The sequence below is a fragment of the Planococcus citri genome, chromosome 5, assembly GCF_950023065.1.
Source record: "Planococcus citri chromosome 5, ihPlaCitr1.1, whole genome shotgun sequence".
Classification (NCBI taxonomy): domain Eukaryota; kingdom Metazoa; phylum Arthropoda; class Insecta; order Hemiptera; family Pseudococcidae; genus Planococcus; species Planococcus citri.
In genome coordinates this window covers 2,168,245-2,191,355 of record NC_088681.1, presented here as the reverse complement: position 1 = coordinate 2,191,355, position 23,111 = coordinate 2,168,245, and the positions used below count along the sequence as shown (strand labels likewise).

Here is a 23,111-nt window from a genome sequence, read left to right as displayed (position 1 = left end):
TGGGGGTTTTGGAACATGCTCTTTCCAAAAATCGCGGTCCCCTTCAAGTCGGAGGCGGACACCTCAAGAGGTTCCCTTGTTAACTCAAAATCGGATTTTCAAAAATTCAACAAAAATATTAAAATCCACTTTGCACTTGAAATTTTTGGCTGGTTATTTATTTTTACATGTTCTTTCAATTTAGCTTGTTCGGTTCAAAAAATTTACTGTCAATTGAAATGTCTTTCTTGTCAGAAAAAAGTGCCAAGATGTGATTGGATCTGACTTGGAGATTCTGCGGATCCTAATTTAATCTGACCAAATCAGCAAACCTGTTCATATTCTAACCCCCTCCCCCTCTCTGAGTAGGGTTCAGTCGGTGGTTTTTTGATATTGGTTGTTTCAAGTTGAGATGTTTGTCGAAAGGGTCGATCTTGATGCCCAAAATTGTACTGAATGATGCCAAATCTTCATACAAGCATATATATGGCACCTCTTCTCAACTCACCCCATCAAATCAAATTTTATTCCATCAGAAGTTTATACAAAAAAATGCTGCAAAGCTTTGAAGACTCGAAGATCAAAACTTGATTTAATTGACGTAAAATGATCTTGAAATACTTACATTGTTAGATGGAGATCATCTTCTTCCTCCTGGAAGCAAAATTGTTTTTACGGCAAACTGGTTATGCAATACATTTGACACGTATGTATTTTGCTGCGGCATTTTCTATTGGTTGATACGTTTCGTTCTTTTTTGCAATCCCACATCTCGGTTTAATTTTTTCCTTCTCTTTCATCATAATCCACTCGATTCGTACGAGAGATTATATTTTCTGTAATTTCAGTCTCGCCCTCGAACCGATGAAAATTCAACCGTTTGAAATCTTTTCCGAATCACTTGATATAATAATCCATCAAATACACACGCTAGAGTACGATACGTTGTTGTCACATTTCAAAAGACATATTATCCAATCGACGATGTTGACGAAATGGAAAATAGTGTTGGTAATTTGTTGTTTGCGGAAATATTTATCAAACGAAGACGCAATTACTCGATACGTGTTGATATTTGCGCGCTGTTTATTCGAATAAATTTACGGAAAGAAAACGTAGGTAGGTAGTAGTGGGTACCTTACGTATAAAATACATAAAGTAATCGTACGATGAATGTTGACTTTCAATTTGAATTCGTTTCAATGAATTATATCGTACAGCGTGATTTCCGCTATTTCCAACTTTTCTGCGTACAAATCAAATACACGACAAAAAAGTTACTTTTTGGTATAAATGTTTGTCGGTTTCTTTGTGTACCGCCATATCTGCTGTTTTTATTCCAGTATTTATATAATTGGTTTGGAGAATTTCGAGATATCGTACAGTTGCGAGTTCGCCCGGTTTACCAGTTTGTTGCTGTGTGCTTAAGCTTATCTGCGATATGATTTGTTTTCATAAAGATTCCAGTTGCGCCGAGTTTTATTTATTTTCACTTGTTATCCGATGAAATCAGCGATGCGATTTCAGTCTCTTTAATTAAAGGTTTTATAATTGTGATTTCGATTTGCGCTCATACAGCTCAAAGAATCCGACACGACGCGACGTTTATGTTTATTTAGTTTGTAAAGATCAAAACAAGATTTTCAATTAATTCGATTCGTATATTTTGTCCATCTGCGTGTGTTTACTCGGTTTGTTTTTGTTTAATTTTTCCAACTACGTGTATAAATTTAATGAATTTTTGTCGTCGTCGTCGTCGGTTTGTTTACCAGGGGTTAAAGCTTTTTCACTCGTTTAGGAGTTTTTTCATTCGTTCGGTAGTTTGATAAACGCGCGGCTATTAGGAAGGGTAAGGTAGAGGTAGCCAGAGTATAGGAATACAAATATCTACCGTTCGTGTTTTTTGAATTTTTGCTATTTTTATGGAGTTCCATTTTTCATAACTTTTATCGCTGATAACGATGCTATGACGTGATTTGACTTTCGCACAAAGTGTAAACAAGCAATAAGTTCGGTATATTAGATTTCTCAAAATGCTCGCGACTCGCGAAATGAAACTTTTATTTTATTTGATGGGGGTTTTATGACTTTATGACGATGTACTGTTCGTTTTTTTTTTGTTTTTTTTTTTTTCATTTATGATAATATATTGGCCATGTTAATGCACTATTTTTAATATATTATGGTACCGTACAAATTTTTCATTTTATTTTTAATAACGCAGATTTGCAATCAAATTTACGTTTTGTTGGCTTTCTGAACAGTCGCGAAGATATTTTCTAGTTATATGAATATTTTTTGGTTGACTGGTAAGGGGACAGTACTCAAAATTCTTACTCATTTGCGATTTCTTGAACCTCGATTTTCCATACGCAGATTTTCAAGACCTTAATTTTCAAGCTCTTCATTTTCAACAACGTTGATTTTCAGAACCTCAGTTCTTAAGAACATTTACTTTCAAAGCATCAATTTCTAATTTCTAGAACCTGGATTTTCAAGACCTCAATTTTGAAGTTTCAAGTTTCAGAATACTGTTTTTCAATACCTCAATTTGCAAGATTATGATTTCTAAGACCATCATTTTTAAAAATCTTGATTTTTAGGACCTCTATTTTCAACACCTCAATTTTCAAGATCTTCATTTTCAACAAGTTTGATTCTTAAGACCTTGATGTTCAAGAACCTCCATTCTTAAAGGCTCCGTTATTCTAGATCCTAGATTTTCAAAACCCTAATTTTGAAGTTTCAAGCCTCAAAATACTGTTTTTTGAGACCTCAATTTGCAAGATTCTGATTTCCAAGACCTTCATTTTTAAAAATCTTGATTTTTAGGACCTTGATTTTCAACAACTCAATTTTCAAGATATTCACTTTCAACAACTTTGATTCTTAGGACCTGGATTTTTGAAAACCTTCATCCTTAAAGACTCTATATCTGGATCCTAGATTTTCAAGACCCTAATTTTGAGGTTTTGAGTTTCAAAATGTTGTTCTTCAAGTGATTTAACATCTTTCATTAATTTACTGTGAAAAACTCAATTTTTAGGACCTTGATTTTCAACACACCTATTTTCAAGATCTTCATTTTCAACAACTTTGATTCTTAGGACCTCAATTTCAGGACCCTAGATTTTCAAGACCTTAAATTTGAAGTTTTGAGTTTCAAAATGCTGTTTTTCAAGACCTTGATTTGTAAGATTCTGATTTTTAACATCCTTCATTTGTAAAAAAAAAACTTGATTTTTAGGACCTTGATTTTCAACACACCTATTTTCAAGATTTTCATTTTCAACAACTTTAAAAATCTTGATTTTTAGGGCCTTCATCCTTAGTTAAAACCTCTATTTCTGGATCCTAGATTTTCAAGACCGTATAATTTTGAAAGTTTCAAAATGCTGTTTTTCAAGTGATTATCAACAATCCTGCATTTGTAAAAAAATTGATTCTTAGGACCTTGATTTTCAACACACTAATTTTCAGGATTTTAATTTTCAACAACATTGATTCTTAGGACCTCGATTTCTGGATCCTAGATTTTCAAGACCCTAATTTTGAAGTTTTGAGTTTCAAAATGCTGTTTTTCAAGACCTCAATTGATTTTTAACACACCAATTTTCAAGATTTTCATTTTCAACAACATTGATTCTTAGGACCATGATTTCTGAGAACCTTCATCCTATAAACCTAGATTTTCAAGACCCTAATTTTGAAGTTCCAAGTTTCAAGATACTGATGTTCAACCTCATCACCTTCTCCCTAACTAAACTTTCAAGATGCTGATTTTGAAAGACCTTGTTTTTTAAAACCATCGTTTTTAAGAATGCTGATTTTTGAGATCTCGATTTCTAAGGTCCTCATTCTTGAAAATTTTGGTTTTTGGGACTGTGATTTTCAAAATCTTGATTTTTGAGACCTTCGATCGTTCTTTTCAACGATGTCGATTTTTAGGATTTTCAAGACCTCAATTTTCCAAAACCTACATTTTCAGGACCTCAATTCCAAAGTCCTGAGTTTCAAAATACTGATTTTCACCTCCCCCCCTCCCCACCTCTCGACCACCAATTTTCAAGGTTTTGATTTTCATGGCCACCAATTTTCAAGATCCTGATTTTATAGAACCTAGATTTTCAAGACCCTAATTTTGATGTTCCAAGTTTCAAGATTATGATTTTCAACCCTCATCACCTTCTCTCTAACTTTCAAGGTGCTGATTTTCAGGACATTGTTTTTTAAAACCATCGTTTTGAAGAAGGCTGATTGTTTTCAAAACTGGAGATTTTCAAGACCTCAATTTTCAAGATTCTGATTTCTAAGATCCTAATTCTTAAAAATATTGGGTTTTAGGACCCTAATTTTCAAGATCTTGATTTTTTGAGGCCTTCATTTTCAACAACGTCGATTTTTAGGACTATTAAGGCCTAAATTTTCCAGAAAATACATTTTCAGAGCCTCCATTCAAAAGTCCAAAGTTTCAAAATACTGATTTTTTACCCCCCCTCGCACCCACCCCACCCTCTAATTTTCAAGCTTTTGATTTTCGTGGCCGTCAATTTTCAAGATCTTGATTTTCTACAACGTAGATTTTCAAGACCCTAATTTTGAAGTTGAAAGTTTCAAGATACTGATTTTCAACCTCCATCACTTTCTCCCTAACTTTCAACGTGCTGATTTTCAGGACCTTGTTTTTTGAAATCACATGGTTTTTAAGAATGCTGATATCTTAAAAACTGGGGATTTTCAAGATCTCAATTTTCAATATCCTGATTTCTAAGATCCTAATTCTTAAAAATCGTCGCTTTTAGGACCCTGATTTTCAAGATCTTGATTTTTGAGACCTTCATTTTCCACAACGTTGATTTTTAGAATTTTTAGGATCTCAATTTTCCAGTTCCAGAAAATACATTTTCAGGGCTGCAAATTCAAAGTCCAAAGTTTCAAAATACTGATTTTCACCCCCTCCCCTTTTCAACCTCCTAATTTTCAAGCTTTTGATTTTCATGACCCCCGATTTTTCGAGATCTTGATTTTTAAAGCCCTCATTTTTAAGAATACAGATTTTTAGAAACCAAATTTTTCAAGACCCCAATTTTTAAAGATTTCGATTTTTTGGACATTCGACCTCGAATTTCAAGACGCTGATCTTCAAGACCCTGCATTTTAGGACCCTGATTCTCAAGACCCCTGTTTCTTGATTCTCAAGACACGAATGTTCGGGACATCAGGCCCTGGATCTTTGAAACACCAATTTTCAGGGCCTTGATTTTTCAGACCATCATTTTCAAGTTTTTAAAAAACATTGATTTTCAGGACCCTGTCAAGAAGCTAGATTTCTTCAAGGGTCCAATTTGTGGGGCCCCGATTTTTGAGATCTTGATTTTCAGAAACTTTGATTTTCCAAGTCTGTGCTCAAAACCGTAATTTAAAAGACTACGGTTTTCAAAAGTCTGATTTTTGAGATTTTCATTCTTAAAAATAATCATTTTTAGGACCCTGCCAAGAATTTTGATTTTCAAATTTCAATTTTTAGAATCCTGATCAGTGATCTATAAGATGGTGATTTTCAAGACCCTCACCTCGATTCTCAAATACACCTTTAATTCCAAGATCCTTAATTTTCAATTGTTTGAACTCATGGAACTATAATCTTAAATAGTTCCATGTTTGAACTTCAATGCTTTGATTTTCAAGACTGACGGATTTTTTTAAGACCACTGTTTTTCAAAGTGTCCTAATTTTTAAAAATTTCGATTTTCAAGACACCTATTTTGGAGACCTTGATTTTTAAAATCCTCATTTTCAAAACCTCGAGTTTTGAAAAAATTGATTTTCAAGACCTTGGTTTTTACTACCCTGACTTTGAGGTCCTAGTTTTCAAAACACTGACTTTCAACCCCCTCCCCTCCCCTCCTCTCACCAAATCAAGATCTTGACTTTCAAGACATCAATTTTCAAGGTTCTGATTTTTTAAACGCACGACTTTTGTAAAAATACTGATTTTCAGAACCTATAACTTTTCAAGATTTTTACTTTTAGGACGTAAGCTAAAAACGATGGTACTGCCCTCGTATAAATCCGCCATGTTACCATTTGCAGGATCACAAATGGCTCGTAGCACCCAAGTTTTTTTTTTTAAATTTAATCCTGTGCAAAATCTACACTAATCGCGAATTTTGCCATCGAGAAAATTCATCTCATCTTCTTCGAAAATATTCAAAAAGTCTGGATAAAATTCGTCTGATCCTATTTCCGCGCATAATTATCACGATAACGTAGTATCTAGTTCACACGACGATACTCGATTCAGGCAATTTATACGAGATGTTCTTTATTGGCGGTTATTTATGGAAGCTGTTCGGTATTTGCGGCAAACTGCTTAGGCAATTTGTTCGACATGTTTGTGAATATAATTATTATTGCCGACGCTTCGAGCTCGTTCGCACCCTCCTCCAGCCTTCTCATCGTCGAGCAAACAGAATACACTGTGATTTCTACTTTGTATACTTACGTGAGAGCTTAAGTGGAATTTTATTCGCGTTGTTATCGTTTCTCGAGCGTAATAAATGCCGCGTATTTGTTGATTTTCGAACGATTTTATTACGATACACTCAACTCGTATGTATACCTACCATATTCGCTTGATTTTTTCCCATTCAGCTGCAGCTGTATTTTCTGGCTGGAATTTGGTGCCAACTGGCAATTTTCTTATCAGTTTAGTAGGTAGGTTATTTTAAACGTTGATTTTGCTCCTGAGAAGTACAATAAAAGGTTAGACTTCTGTTCTACTGTTCGAGTATTTTTCCAACCGCGATACGTCGAATTTCTTATCTATAGGAGGTCGATTGTTTTCGAACAATTTTTATAAAATTATTATTTCGAAGAGATCGCGTGGAGAAAGAGCAATTTTCGAATGAAGACTTTCTCGACTCTTTGGAAATTGGCGATGGTATTTTTTGACCGGGCAGACGATTGCTGGGTAAAATATTTTTGCAAATGAAAACATTCGTTCAAGTATTTAACGACGTTGGCTTCTATGGCGCGCAAGAATTTTCGATATACTTAGTTTTCGAGTAAATTTATCAGATTTAATTAAAATTTTCACATTTCTAACGCGCATTCTATAGACGAATTCCATTGGTCGATACGCGGCAGCTCTATGGTCGATAAAAATGATGAAATATTTGTGCAGATACCGCTGCGAAGCGATGAGGAGGCAACGTGCCATTAAACTTCGCCGGCGGAATTTTTTTCTCACCGCTTCCTTTATTGTAGTTTTGCACCATTCGACGGATTTCGCTTCGGCTAGTTTGGATAGCAGGGTGCGGATTTTTTAAATTAATTACGCGATTTGGGAAATAAATTTTGGCTCGAGAAGTCTTCGTCGTCGTTGCCCTGCGTCTCATCGTAGATATAATAAAAGAAGACGATACTTTTGGACGACCTTATGTATGTACGAGAACGAGAACGACCATCGTTGTCGTCGTGTTTCCAAAAGATACGGTAAAAATGTGCTGCCAACGTCGTATCTTGTCTTCTTTTTCTCTCTGTGCGGCTGAAATTAGTTTCCATGGGAACTATGCGGTAGGTCAGAGATTACATTCGCAGCGGGAAATGGCATATTTCGATACCTGCGCTATTGTTTTTAAAATAATTGCCATAATTTGTACGACCAGAGTTGTGTTTCGAGAATGTTCAATGTATAGATATATCTGCTACCTATATTTTTTCACCCCTTTCTCATTCGAAAACCATCACGCGGTACGTTCTTCGGGTGTAATAAATTTTCAAAGAGTTGCTTCGCGTATTTTTATTCTACCATAGTCTCGAGAAGATACGGCGAATTATCTTCCATCGTGTTGTTTCTCGTGTAAAATGTTTTAATTATAACGCAAACAATGTACATATATCTGGCTACGCTTATCTTGGGGTTTATTTTCTTTACCATTGTCCCTCGTCTCGTAAACATTAAACATCCGCCGAAATGAATTCAGAGAAATGAGGAAACCAGTTTAAAATTATGGATGACGATGTACTATAATCAAAATGCCAGACTTTTAAAATTTTGGAAAGAAACATCAAGCCATGCACTTTGGGTAACACAGTCCGATTTGAAAAAAAATAATAATTTAAAAAAATCAATAAATTCAAAAATGCTTTGTGAAAATTTCAAAAATTATTTCCAAACATTTTTTCAGACTTTTGAAAACGTGGAAAAAATTTGTAGAAATTCCATCAATAGGTACTACTCGTACTTTTATTTATTTTTTTTTTTCAGAAGAGGCTTAATCGCTATTTTGAAAATTAGTAGATATCTTGATAATTGGTGGCATGGCGGGGCACAGTGACTCGGATGGCGAAAAAAGGCGCGCATGGCGTTTTACAACAAAACTATGACCATATCAATAGTTGAAGTTGTGATTCCGTAGTAACTTTCAACGAGGAATTCGAATCCGATGCCTTTTTTTCGCCAGGTCCCTGGGGAGGGGGGGGGGGGGTGGTGGTGGTGGTACCAAAATCAAATTTTGTAAAAATGAAAAAAAATTGAGTGATAGGTACATATGTCAAAACGTAGGTTTTTTGGATCGAGAAACACGAATCTGAGGTACTTTTTTCCCTCAGACCCTTCGGGGGCCCTAACTGAATTAACGCGAAGTGATTGTAAGTGAATAAGGCATAAGTTTTGATTTCGGTAGCCCTCCCGAAGGGCTTCTCCATAGGTCTGAGGGGAAAAAGTACCTCAGATTCGTGTTTCTCGACCCAAAAAACCTATATTTTGACATATCACTCAATTTTTTTTCATTTCTACAAAATTTGATTTTGGTAGCCCTCCCGAAGGGCCCCCAAGGGGTCTGAGGAGAGAAAAGACCGCAGATTTGTGTTCCTGGAACCAAAAAACCTATATTTAGACATATCACTCGTTTTTTTTTCATTTTCAAAAATTTGATTTCAGTAGCCCTCCCTCAGGGCCCGCAAGGGGTCTGAGGGAAAAAAGACTGCAGATTTGTGTTCCTGGACTCAAAAAACATACATTTTAACATATCACTCAATTTGTTTCATTTTTACAAAATTTGATTTTGGTACCACCCCCACCCCACCCTCAAAGAGCCCCCAAGGGGTCTGAGGGGAAAAAAGACCTCAGATTTGTGCATCTTGACCCAAAGAACCTATATTTTGACATATCACTCAATTACTTGTTCATTTTTACAAAATTTGATTTTGGTACCCCCCCCCCTACTTACCCTCAAAGAGCCCCCAAGAGGTCTGCGGGGGGAAAAGACCTTAGATTTGTGTTTCTCGACCCAAAAAACCAATATTTTGACATAATTATCACTCGATTTTTTTTCATTTTTTGCAAAATTTGATTTTGGTACCACCCCCACCCCGCCCTCAAAGAGCCCCCAAGGGGTCTGAGGGGAAAAAAGACCTCAGATTTGCGCATCTTGACCCAAAGAACCTATATTTTGACATATCACTCAATTACTTGTTCATTTTTACAAAATTTAATTTTGGTACCCCCCCCCCCCCCACTTACCCTCAAAGAGCCCCCAAGAGGTCTGCGGGGGGAAAAGACCTTAGATTTGTGTTTCTCGACCCAAGAAACCAATATTTTGACATAATTATCACTCGATTTTTTTTCATTTTTTGCAAAATTTCATTTTGGTACCACCCCCCAACCCACCCTCAAAGAGCCCCCAAGGGGTTTGAGGGGGAAAAAGACCTCAGATTTGTGCATCTTGACCCAAAAAACCTATATTTTGACATATCACTCAATTACTTGTTCATTTTTACAAAATTTGATTTTGGTACCACCCCCCCCCCCCCACTCACCTTCAAAGAGCCCCCAAGAGGTCTGAGGGGGGAAACGACCTCAGATTCGTGCTTCTCGACCCAAAAAACCTATATTTTGACATATCACTCCATTTTTTTTTCATTTTTACAAAATTCGATTTTGGTACACCCCCCTCCCCCCACCGGGTATGGCGAAAAAAAGGGCATCGGATTCGAATTCTTCGTTGAAAATTACTACGAAATTACTACTTTCAACTCTCGATATGGTCATAGTTTTGTTGTAAAACGCCATGCACACGTTTTTTTGCCATCTGAGTCATTGGGTGGGGGGAGGGGTCTTGAACATTATGGTTTTGATGACCAGGGTCCTAAGAATCAGTGTCCCCGAACATTGTGATGTTGAAAAACGGTATCTTGAACATTGAGGTTTTGAAAATCAAAGTCATAAAATTATGGGTTTGAAAAGGTTTTGAAAAAAATCGGTGTCTAGCGAATCAAACTCCCTTAAAATCAATAAGGTCTTAAAAAGAAAAATGGACCATCGAGAATCATGGTTCTAAAAAAATCACGATGCTTAAAAATCAGGATCTTGAAAAGGTGAAGCCTGGTTTTTCAAGGACCCTGTTAAGACTCTTGATTTTTAAGGCTCCAATTTCCAAAACTTTGCTTTTTAAAATCGTGATTTTTAATAGCCACTCTTATTTTTAAGAACCTTGATTTTTTTAGACCTTGATTTTCAGGACTTCGAGTTTCAAGACCTTGATTTTTAGGCCATAATTTTCAAGAATCATGATTTTCCAAGTCCCAATATTCGAGAGCTGATTTGAATCTTGGTTTTCAAAATCCTGAATTCGAAGACTCTGATTTTCAGAAACATTGATTTCGTAAGACCTCGATTTTTAAGGACACTGCTCAGACTCTTGATTTTTAAGACACCAATTTCCAAAACTTTGATTCTTAAAATCTTGATTTTTAATTGCCACTTTTATTTTTAAGAATCTTGATTTTTTCATACCTTGATTTTCAGGATTTCAAGTTTCAAGATCTTGATTTTTTAGACCACTATTTTCAAGGCTCTAATATTCAAGGGCTGATTTTCAAGATCTTATTTTTAGACCTCGATTTTCAGGACTCCTATTTTCAAAATTTTGATATTTTTAAGCCATAATTTTCCAGAATCATGATTTTCCAAATCCCAATATTCGAGAGCTGATTTTTGAGAATCTATTTTTGAGACTCCGATTTTCAGGATCCTGTATTCAAAATTCTCATTAGTGATTTTTAACATACACTTATCTCGATTTTTGAGAACGTCGATTTTTAAGATCCTGAATTCCAAGATCTTGATTTTCAAAAACCTTGATTTTTAAGAACTTCAATTTTTAGTACCCTGTCAAGACTCTTGATCCTTGAAGCACCAATTTCCAAATCTTCGATTCTTAAAATCGTGATTTTTAATAACCAGTATTATTGTAAGTAGGTACTTGATTTTCAGGACTTTGATTTTCAAGATCTTGATTTTTTAGGCCATAAATTTTCAAGAATCGCGATTTTCAAAGCCTCAATATTCAAGAGCTGATTTTCAGGAATCTGGATTTTTTATAAGACCTCGATTTTCAGGACCCCAGTTTTTCGGATCTTGATTTTCACGTCCTTGCTTTCTAAAATCCGTTATTTTTAAGACCCTTATTTTCAGAACTATACTTTTCAAGATCCTGATTTTCAAAATCTCGTTTTTTTGAGAATCTTGATTTTCACGATGCCAATTTCCAAGACTTGATTTTCAAGCACCTAGATTTTGTAGACCTTGACTTTTGAAACCCAGATTTTCAAGACCCTATTTTTCCACATTCTGATTTTTAGGAAGCCCGTTTTCAAGAACTTTGATTTTTAAAACACTGATTTTAAAAACCTCACTTTTCAAGATCGTGCTTGTCAGTCCCTTGATTTTGAGAATTTTATTTTCAAGATTCGGATTTTCGATAGGTACCTCAATTTTCTTGAACTTTGATTTCTCTGATTATCGTTTGCATCTATGTTTCAGAGAGCCTTCGAAGGTAAAATGGTGAAATTTGCACTCTCATCAAATTTTGCGAAACTCACCCAAGAAATTGGCATCAATGTAAAACCATCTCAAAAAATTATTTGTAAAAATTATTTTTGTAGTTTTTTCGCTTCTGCCTCCCAAATTTATGGCTTTGATTTTATTTTTTAATCCCCTGAAAAGTTTCCGAACAGAGCTCTTCAGTTTAAAATCACGTCGTGCAACGAAACCGTTCAATTTGAAGGGAAAAAACCATAAAATTGAAGACAGCAACATTCGGTAAATTTTTTTTGAAAAATACTCATTTCTGGTCAGACTGTTTCTTTAATAACTCTATTTTCAAGAAAACTCCTTTTTCGGCTCTTAAATGATCTTGGTCCGTTGTATAAGCCCCCCCCCCTCCTTATTAAGAAAAGGTGGGGAAAAGTAAAAGTTGAATCAGTAAAATGGTTTGATAATTTTTTTATTTCTCGACAATCAGTTCTAAAACTCTTTTTAAGGGGAAAACCTTGCTGGTCCTTACAGTTCTACTTGAGAGGGCATGAGAGCCCTCTACGCAGAAAAAATGGGGGGGGATTAAATTTATTTCCCTAAACAACCCTTTTCTCTAAGAAATCCGTATACCAATATTATATGTAGGTACGTTGGGGTACTTATACCTAGCTGAATTTTTTTTTTTTTTTTAATTTGATGGATCCCTCTCCATTTTTTCTACGAATTTTTAAAATGTTCAACCCCCTCAAAACTCTCTGATTATGGAGAAAAAATTCCTTATAACCGATTGATTGTTTTCTGTAAAAATTTCAACATTTCTGGTCCAACGATATAAAATACGTAGGTATATATTGAATTTGAATTCTGTGAATCGCTGCCACATGCTTGAAAATGGACAGAAAGTGATGATAACCTTCGTTATTGAAAATTAATTTTCCAAAAAGATGATAGCAGATAATTTATCTATCATTTTTTTTAGCCATCTTAAAATTTGAACCTTGGTACTAGCGTCGTGTAAATTCACCATGTCAGAACTGACAGGATAACCATTTATAGGTACTTTATCTACTTATTTCTAGCCAACTGGAATCTTTTTTCGATTGGTTTCGGCGACTGCCTCCATGTTTTATTGTTTTTTTGAACTTAGAATTTGATAAATTCGTCTTCGACGATGTGTTTCCTTCGTTTTTTGGTTAGATTCGCTGTCTTGTCGTTATCTCAAATCAACGAATTCGATGGGGAAAAACTTTCAAATGGATTCTGAACGGAAATATAATTGCGATTATAATTTTTATTTCAGTTATTTATGATTGATAACTGCGCCGACGACTGGAGAATAGCGATGACGTGGCAAAGGATAGCTCAGATCACCATGGAATTGGTAATTTGCGCAATACATCCAATTCCCGGACAATATTATTTCCTTTGGACGACGAAATTAGCCAATAAACAGGGAAATATCGCTTCTCAATGGGTGCCTTATGATGTTACTTTATCACTCCCAATGTTCCTAAGACTGTATCTTATTTGTAGGGTAATGCTTTTACATAGTAAGTTATTCACTGACGCTTCCTCTAGAAGTATCGGAGCTTTAAACCGAATTAATTTCAATACTAGGTTTGTGTTGAAGACATTAATGACTATTTGTCCGGGCACCGTTCTTCTAGTTTTTATGGTTTCTTTATGGATAATCGCTAGTTGGACGCTCCGACAATGTGAGAGGTAAGCTATTGTTAGGATTTTATAATATTTTACAATATGCTTAAGTAATTTTACATTAGGTAGGTACGTTAAATTTATGTAGATATATTTTAATATTCTTCTCATTCGAATCTACCTATTGAAATTTTTTTTCTAAACTTATCTACTTGTAGTATAAGTTTCGCAAAGCGACGAAAAAAATCGAATTATGTAAGTTGGAATTTATAGTTCGCTGGATCAGGTTTAGCCTGTCCCTGTAGCGACGAGTTTATAATGCAATTTTCGTAAATACTTCTAGTTGAAGTTTTACTTGGGGGATTCGATTTTTTTCGGGCGCCAAGCATCAACGCGAAAATATGATGAAAAAGTTTTCCATACGTTGAAAGTTTCACGTTGAACGAAATTCATCTGGCGAAAGTATATTTTATCGGGCCATTTGACGATGAGAGAACTAGCCAACGTAATGCCAAACCATGCTTGTCCTTTTTGTACGTACCTCGCCTCGTCTCGTATTGTTTGTATACCTCGAGAAGGTATTAATATTCAACGGCGATGAATTGTTTAATTTACAAAAGGGTTAATTTCAATAGTAAACATACTATCGAGATTATCCATTTTAATTGGTTAAGCATATCGTATTGCTCGCTGTGGCTAAGCTAAGTAAAGTACTCTTGTATTTTATAATGTTTATCACAGAATTTTCTAAACCAGATATTCGCCATATTGAATTTTTTGAAATGTGGCCCAATGTACCGGTTTTGTGGATTTTTCATGAGCTACGATGACCGTCAATTAAGGTGACTCGTCTGGAAAAGAAGATGGAAAGTCGCTCAAGTCCCACGAGGACTGAAGAATTTCTGGGTTTTAGAATCGAAAGCGATTGTCTCTGCATAAAATCTAAAAATAAACCGTCTCTTGGAGCTTGGAGCTAAGTCAGCAGGATTTTGATCACCTGGAACACGACTCCACTGAGAACGCGTGGTCATACAGTGTCACAAATGATATGAGATGACCTCTGTTAGCTTCATAGGGCCTGAGAAAACTGGTACCTATACTTTGAATACTCGCAATGGTCTATTCCTATCTCGTGAAGCTTATTTTTTTACCATAGGTACATCAAGTGCTGTTACGAGTACCTATAAAGATGGGGTAAGTGGAAGAGAGATGCAAAAAACTCGACGTTATATCTTTTTTTAACACGAGAGTCGTCTTCTCGCGAACTAATTCTATAATTGAGATGTCATTTTGACTTGAAAATAGAGTACTTACATTAGCTGTACCTATTTTTATGGCGATGGCGAGATGCATTTTTACGATTATGCTCGCAGATGAATATTTCAAACAGCGTCGCACACTTTTTTTTTGCTGTCTCTTTCGTTCCCCCGAGTTATATTATTGTTCCATACACCTAATACGGGTTTATAAATGCATAGAGCGAAATTTTTCACCACGTTTGATTCGAATTCGATGTACCTATATGTACTATTTTCATCGATGATGCTTTCTCGACTGCATCGTTATAAAAATATACATCTACGATTTCTTTGCCGCATTCGAATCGCTAGTGTGTGCGAAAAAATACTAGATACATAATAGATGAAATTTTCATAGGTAAGGATTCACGTTTGAATGATTTTAACCTTATTTACGTATGCAATTATACGGTATGAAAATGTCCGATAAGATGCAAAAAAAAACCGAGTTATCCACTTACGTAGATTTGCGCGAACGTGCGATGGGTTTTTAAAATTTAAAAACGGTGATTCCTCGAATAAATTTTGTAGCAGTTTTTGAAAATCTGGAATTTCTAAATTATGGTTGAAGGCTTCAGAATGGCTTGAAACGAACTCCAATCGACTGAGCATGTTGAAATTAGAGTATACAGTAAATTATAATTTTCCAACTTCATAGGGAAGGATTTTGTGGGGAAATTTAAGACTGCCCAAAACCGTTCGAAACATTTTTCCAATCGATTTGACGGAGGGGAGGGGGGTTGAAAATAGGTCGAATATCAAATTTTAGCTTCTTGGGTCAATTTGGTGAAATTTTCATTTCATTTTTTTTTTCAGACCGGAGTTTAATTTTTTTGAATTTGCCAAAAATGTTTTTTTAGTGAACTTTTAAAAATTAAATTTTGGTCAGAAACGCAAAAAGTCCAAATTTTACCAAATTGGCTTTGAAAATTGAATGGATCACCAACATGTACTTAGGTATTTGTGGGGGCTAAAGTTCATTTCGACAGATTTTATCCTTTTTTTTGGTAAACTAGAATTTTCAAGAAATTTTTTGCAGGCTCCAAAATGACTTGCAACCTCTTCCAACTTACCTGGACTGTTGAAATTAGAGTATGAAGTAAATCTGAGCTTTCCAGTTTCATTGAGTAAAATTTCGTGATTATTTCACTTTCAAAAATCTTCATAAAGGCTCTAAAACTGCTCAAAACTGACTGAAATTATATTCAATTGTTTAAGGGGAGGGGGGGTCAAAAATGGGCAAATATCAAATTTCTGCTTTTTAGACAAATAATTATGGTGAATTTTTGATATTTTCCTCTTCGTTTTGGCCGAAATATAATTTTCCAAGATTCGCCACAAAAACCAAAAAGGGAATTTGGTGAATGAAATTCTAGCTGATGATGCATTTTTACATGCTCTTCTGATTTAGCTTGGTCCAGATCAAAAAATTTTATGCCAGTTCGGATAGGTACATTAGTTTTAGAAAAAAGTGCCAAAATCTGATTGGATCTGATTAAATCAGATCAGATCTGAACAATCTCTGTATGCAAATTAATGGATATTTTTCTGTCAAAAAGTTCAATTTTCAAGTCCATGATTGAAAATTTTAAAAATTCACTGTACTATTCAACAGAAAATAAATCAGAAATTCATTTCATGTGCTCTATTTTTGATGTGCTTATAGTCGACTGAAGATGGTTTCAAGAGCTATGGGAGCCTCCAGTAACTTTTTGGAAATTCTAGTTTTTGATTTCGTGCGGTGATCTAGAATAGGTAAATTGTTCAATGGTGATATAATTTGGAACTTTTTCTGATTATTTCATTTCAAATAAAATGTCTTTTTTTAGTTCATTTTTAATAAAATTTTTAAGATTCAGCTTAAAATTTGTTGTGTCTATTTCAAATTGATTTTTTAGCCAAATTTTTGTAAAAAATGATCCCAACTTTGGATAAAAAGGTCAGGGGTCAAAAATGTTGATAGTTCTCGACCTTTTGAGCTCAAACTAGACGATTCCCGGTGTGTCAGTTTTTATAAACAATTTATTTATTTATTTAATAGGTTTATAAATTTCAGCACAATAGCGATTTTTACAATTTATGACCTGGAACCTGTTCTAATCGATAAAATGAGATCAAACTTAGGAAATGGGGTTCTTTTAGAAGCTGAAGTTGACCCCTGCAGTGAGGAGGGTCAAAGTTGAAAATTACAGAAAGGTCATTTTTTTGGAGGGGCATAATATGGCCCCAAATGGACGAAAAAAGTCCATAATCATATCATTGGTCAGTATCTCTATTGTGATCAACATATCCAAATTTAAGCTTCCTAGATCATCCTCAACCCATTTGAGGTAGGAAAAACCACATTTGACCCCTATTTTTGACCCCCTCACCTTTAATATTTATCTGGGGGTCTAAATTTTCAGCATACAATGGGAGGGTGTCCCATGAGTAGTTATTGAAGATTTCAACCTTCCAACCCTATTTGACCTCTCTCCAGGGTCAAAAAAGTGAATTTTTGGTCTATTTTACATGTCTTTCAATTTTTCAGACAGCCTACAGCCCCTTCAAATTGATCTAGACGGTTCAAATTCTCACAGTACAATGGGAGGATGTACTTAAAGTGCCTTTTGCATGTTTCAACCTTCCAACCTCATTTTTACAGAAAGGTCATTTTTTTGGAGGGGCATAATATGACCCCAAATAAATGAAAAGGGTCCAAAATCATACCATTGGTCAGTACTCCCATTGTGATCAACATATCCAAATTTCAACTTCCTAGGTCATTCCCACCTCGATTAAGGTGGAAAAAACACATTTTACCCCAGTTTTTGACCCCCTCGCCCCTGAAATTGATCTAGAAGGTCCAAACTTTCAGCATACAATGGGAGGGTGTCCCATGAGTGATTATTACAAGTTTCAACCTTCCAACCCTATTTGACCTCTCTCCAGGGTCAAAAAAAGTGGATTTTTGGTCTATTATATGTGTTTTTCAATTTTTCCGACAGCCTGTAGCCCCTCCAAATTGACCTAGAGGGTCTAAATTTTCACAGTACAATGGGAGGATGTACCCAAAGTGCCTTTCGCATGTTTCAACCTTCCAACCCTATTTGACCACTTTCCAGGGTCAAAAAAGTGGATTTTTGGTCTATTTTATGTGTTTTTTGACGTTTTAAGAAAGCCTACAGCCCCTCCAAATTGGCCTAGAGGGTTCAAATTTTCACAGTACAATGGGAGGATGTGCCCAAAGTGCCTTTTGCATGTTTCAACCTTCCAACACTATTTGACCTCTCTCCAGGGTCAAAAAAGTGGATTTTTGGTCTATTATACGTGTTTTTCAATTTTTCCAACAGCCTGTAGCCCCTCCAAATTGACCTAGAGGGTCCAAAGTTTCACAGTACAATGGGAGGGTGTACCCAAAGTGCCTTTTGCATGTTTCAACCTTCCACCCCTATTAGACCTCTATCCAGGGTCAAAAAAGTGGATTTTTGGTCTATTATACGTGTTTTTCAATTTTTCCGACAGCCTGTAGCCCCCCCAAATTGACCTAGAGGGTCCAAACTTTCACAGTACAATGGGAGGATGTACCCGAAGTGCCTTTTGCATGTTTCAACCTCCCAACCCTATTTGACCTCTCTCCAGGGTCAAAAAAGTGGATTTTTGGTCTATTATACGTGTTTTTCAATTTTTCCAACAGCCTGTAGCCCCTCCAAATTGACCTGAGGGTCCAAATTTTTACAGTACAATGGGAGGATGTACCCGAAGTGCCTTTTGCATGTTTCAACCTTCCAACCCTATTTGACCTCTATCCAGGGTCAAAGAAGTGGATTTTTGGTCTATTATACGTGTTTTTCAATTTTTCCAACAGCCTGTAGCCCCTCCAAATTGACCTAGAGGGTCCAAATTTTCACAGTACAATGGGAGGGTGTACCCAAAGTGCCTTTTGCATGTTTCAACCTTCCACCCCTATTAGACCTCTCTCCAGGGTCAAAAAAGTGGCTTTTTGGTCTATTATACGTGTTTTTCAATTTTTCCGTCAGCCTGTAGCCCCTCCAAATTGACCTAGAGGGTTCAAATTTTCACAGTACAATGGGAGGATGTGCCCAAAGTGCCTTTCGCATGTTTCAACCTTCCAACCCTATTTGACCTCTCTCCAGGGTCAAAAAAGTGGATTTTTGGTCTATTTTACGTGTTTTTCGACGTTTAAGAAAGCCTACAGCCCCTCCAAATTGACCTAGAGGGTTCAAATTTTCACAGTACAATGGGAGGATGAACCCAAAGTGCCTTTTGCCGGTTTCAACCTTCCAACCCCATTTGACCTGTTTCAGGGTCAAGAATGGTTTGTTACACGGTTTTTTTTTTTTTTTTTAAAGACAAAACAAACAGTTTTTTTTGTTTAAAACAGGGTTTTAAACTGCTGGATTCTCATGTGTTTTAAACATGTTTTAAACACGTTTTTAACACAAATTCAATTGTTTTGGATTCAGTTTTTCAAATATACGTTAACCAGTCATCAACTTTCAAGATGTGATGTCATAAAATAGCTATAAGGCTCAGTAAATATTAAAAAATTGAAATCAAAACACAAAATTTGCCTTTAAAAAAAAGTGTAGGAAGAAGAATGAAAATCTGAAAATTCAGTTTCTTCAATTTCACTACTTTTTCAACGAGAAATTGAACAAAAAAACGTGTTTTTTAGGAAATTGAAGTTGAAAAAAAAACTTGTTTAAAACAAACAAAAAAAAACATTTTAAACAGAATTTTGTTTTAAACACTGTCTGTTTTTTTCTCGACGTTTAAAACACTGTTTTAAACGTTTTAAACATACCTACGGTACTGTTTTATAAATTGACAACACTGTTGCTCAATGATTCAAAATTAATTTTCTTAGTTTTGAATTCTTTTAAAAAAATTTCGAGTAATGGCAGATGAATATTTTTTGATTTTTAGAATGAATTTTCTTGTAAAGTAAAAAAAAAAAATCCAAAAAACTGCATAAGTACGATTTTTAAACCACGTAATATCAAAGACAAAGGTCCCGTGTTCAATAATAATTCCCAATCATATGCCTCAGAAAGAATGGTACAAAATTGAACATATTTCATCTGTTTTCATTTCTCTTCGTCTGTAACCATTATACGAGGGTAGTTCAATAACTAAGTTTCCCTATTTTTTTTCTCGGAAACTAATAAAGGGAAATTCATTCTGTTTGCGGGGGGAGGTTTCTGAGGTTGTTTTGGCACTACTGTAAAAATTCCAGCGCGGTAGGGTTACTACAACGGAAGCAACAGTACAAAAACCATGGAGCTACCACTACCTCGTGCCGCCGATTGTGAAGTTCGTAGTACGATCCGTTTTTTGTGTGCGCTCGGTATTGAAACGGCTGATATTCACCGAGATATTGTTACAGTGTATGGGGAAGGGGTTATGAGTATCCAGATGGTTCGTCGATGGGTTAAATCCTTCCAGGAGGGGCGAGAAGAGGTGCATGATATGCAGCGCTCTGGCCGCCCATCTGACACCATCAACGAGAACTCGATTACCGCTGTTCGCGCCATCCTCAACGAGAATCGCCGCATTTCTGTACGTGTTATTCAACGAATACTGCAGGAGGAACATTTTCTCGAAGTGTCTTTAGGCTCTCTTCACACTATACTCCATGGAGAACTCGAAATGCGTAAAATTTGTGCCAGATGGGTGCCCAAACAGCTCACGGAAGAGCACAAAAAAAATCGAATGGGCGCTGGATTGGAGTTCCTCACACGGTATCAGGAGGAGGGGGAACCACTCTTTGATCGCATAGTGACTGGAGACGAGTCATGGATTCATTACTATACGCCAGAAACCAAAAGACAATCGATGCAGTGGGTCAGTCCGGGCAAAAAAGCGCCAAAAAAATTCAAGACTGTGCCATCTGCCGGAAAGGTCCTCCTCACAGTGTTTTGGGATGCTCAAGGCATTCTTCTTGAGGAATACATGGAAAAGGGCAAAACCATAAATTCCGCATCGTACCAGGAGACTTTAAAAAACCTCCGACGCGCGATTCAAAACAAACGCCGAGGAAAATTGAGTGAAAAAGTCCTGCTTATCCACGATAATGCTCGTCCTCACACCGCAAATGCCACTCAAAACCTCCTTAAAAAGTTGAATTGGGAAATTTTTCCACATCCTCCACATTCGCCTGACTTGGCCCCATCTGATTATTACCTATTTTCTCACTTGAAAGTCGAATTCGGAGGAGAACGATTCGAAAACGCAACAGACCTGAAGAACGCCGTGAGCTCCTACTTTGAAAAGTTGGCGGCAACACACTACCGCGCGGGGATAGAAAAGCTACTTTATAGGTACAACAAATGCTTAGAACTTAATGGTGATTATGTAGAGAAGTAGAGAATTTCCTCAAATATATTATATTTTTTTTCCGAAGTGTTTTGGTCATTTTTTCATTGTTTCCCAACATAGGGAAACTTAGTTATTGAACTACCCTCGTACATCTATAAGCTTATCGTCGAGATGAAAATTATTCGGTTCGAGACTGTCACATCGGAAACACAATCTGTGAAAATATCGAGCTCTCATCGAGTCAAATTTCGTCCGACAATTTGACGTGGAATTTATACGGTACATTTCGGGTTAAATGAATTGAAAATGTTTCATTTCATCCGATACGCGGCTACGTTCTGGTTTTTGAATACATATTTGGAGGGAATTCGATGAAGATAAATGAAAGCTCCTTACGCCTTACAACGATGCGAAAATATGGAACAATGTAACTCTGGACGAGACGAAATTTGACTACACAATAATTTTGATAAGCTGTCTACTCGGGTATCTGGCTTTTAAAATGCAAAGAGGTTTCCATTCATGTACCACAAAGCCGGGATTACTTAACCAAAAGAGTCGCTGTGTTATTGTAGTGTGTTGTAGACCAAAATACCTACCTACCTGTAATAAAAGGGACGACGATGAGAGAAACACGGAATGAAAACAATTTAGCATAGCTTGGTATACCTATATTCGTGTACGAGTATATGTAGGTATATAAATATACGTTCAACGTACCTACATAATGTACTTACTCGTACATAGATAGATGGCAAAGTAGGTAGTAATACTATAAGGTAACCGACGACGGCTTAAATAAGGTTACCGATAGCCTTTGTCTGTTACAAAATTTACCATTTCGATACATCAAACGTCTGTTGAGTAATTAACATTTAATTACAAGAGACTGCTTTTCCGTTGTTAAGTGGCCAGTTCTCTCACGACGATTACCATTACAACATGGTATGATTAATGGCAAGGTAATGTCTTTTGCAAATGTGTGGTTAAACGTATTGTACGTATCGTTGGCAAAAATTTCACGCTCGGAAAAATTTAATTACCGAAAACGATTAGTATAATATACTATATACGTGTACTTTCCTCGTGGAAAATTGGTTTTTCGCGTTGAAATCGTATATTTAATTATTTATATGTACGTATACGTAATACCTACTTTATTATTTTAAAACCATTTGCCACTGCTCAAGATACCCATTTCGTTCCCTTCTCCTGCCCTCGACCTTTTGTGAAAATCTCGACCATTTTTTTTTCTACGTATTTCTCATTTCTATAGTATCGAGCTTTTTTGAAAATTTATGTATACTTCTGTCGGCTTCAGCTGTACCTTCGTATATATGATTTGTTCAAGTACATAGCTTTAGTAAACGTAAACCTGATCTAGTTGTAATCTTTCGTGCAACGTAATCAATCTGATTAGCCTGATTGAGTTTATGAGCGTGATGTAGGGAATAGAGTGTGACTTGAAGTTGCTAAATTTTAAATTCGACATTTTTCACGAGGTGTTTAGTGACTTCCTAACCTGTAAACTGATTTGAGAATTTTTTTAAACCTATTAAAATTTAGTAAGAGTGATTGATTGTTTTCTAAATCTCTTTTTTTTTCTTTCAATCTTTCTCCCACTTTTTCCCGATTTTCCCTTCAACTATTTTATTAAAAGAAAGAAGAGAAAAATAAAAACATATTTTGTAAATGCGTACCTTTAAAGAAAAAAGCTTGATAAAATTTACTCCTCAAGGGTTTATCCGCAGTAAACATAATGTAATTATTATTTTAATGTATTATATATTGTATTTTATATTTTTATATGTATCAAAATCAGTGGTTCCTCTTCTTTATAATCATTTAGTTTTGGCTTGTAAACCGGTTTCACTAAAATGGAGTAAATTCTTGCACGCTAAATAAATATTGAACGTAACAATTTGATAAAACGCTTCGCGCTTTTTATACCTATAATGACTATAAATGGATGGGGATGATGGTAGGTATAATTTTTTGAAATGGGAATAGGTAATAACTAATAAAATAGGTAT

General features: G+C 35.7%; 1 protein-coding gene across 3 annotated transcripts in view; it reads left to right on the top strand.

Annotated features, from left to right (window-relative positions):
• The window catches only part of SK (small conductance calcium-activated potassium channel), a 532,534-nt gene that overhangs the window by 489,078 nt on the left and 20,345 nt on the right, over positions 1-23,111 (top strand). For all 3 annotated transcript variants that reach the window (XM_065369223.1, XM_065369221.1, XM_065369222.1), the window contains one exon: positions 13,104-13,525. In XM_065369223.1, coding sequence (XP_065225295.1) covers positions 13,104-13,525 — 422 coding nt within the window. The remainder of the gene's footprint in view (positions 1-13,103; positions 13,526-23,111) is intronic.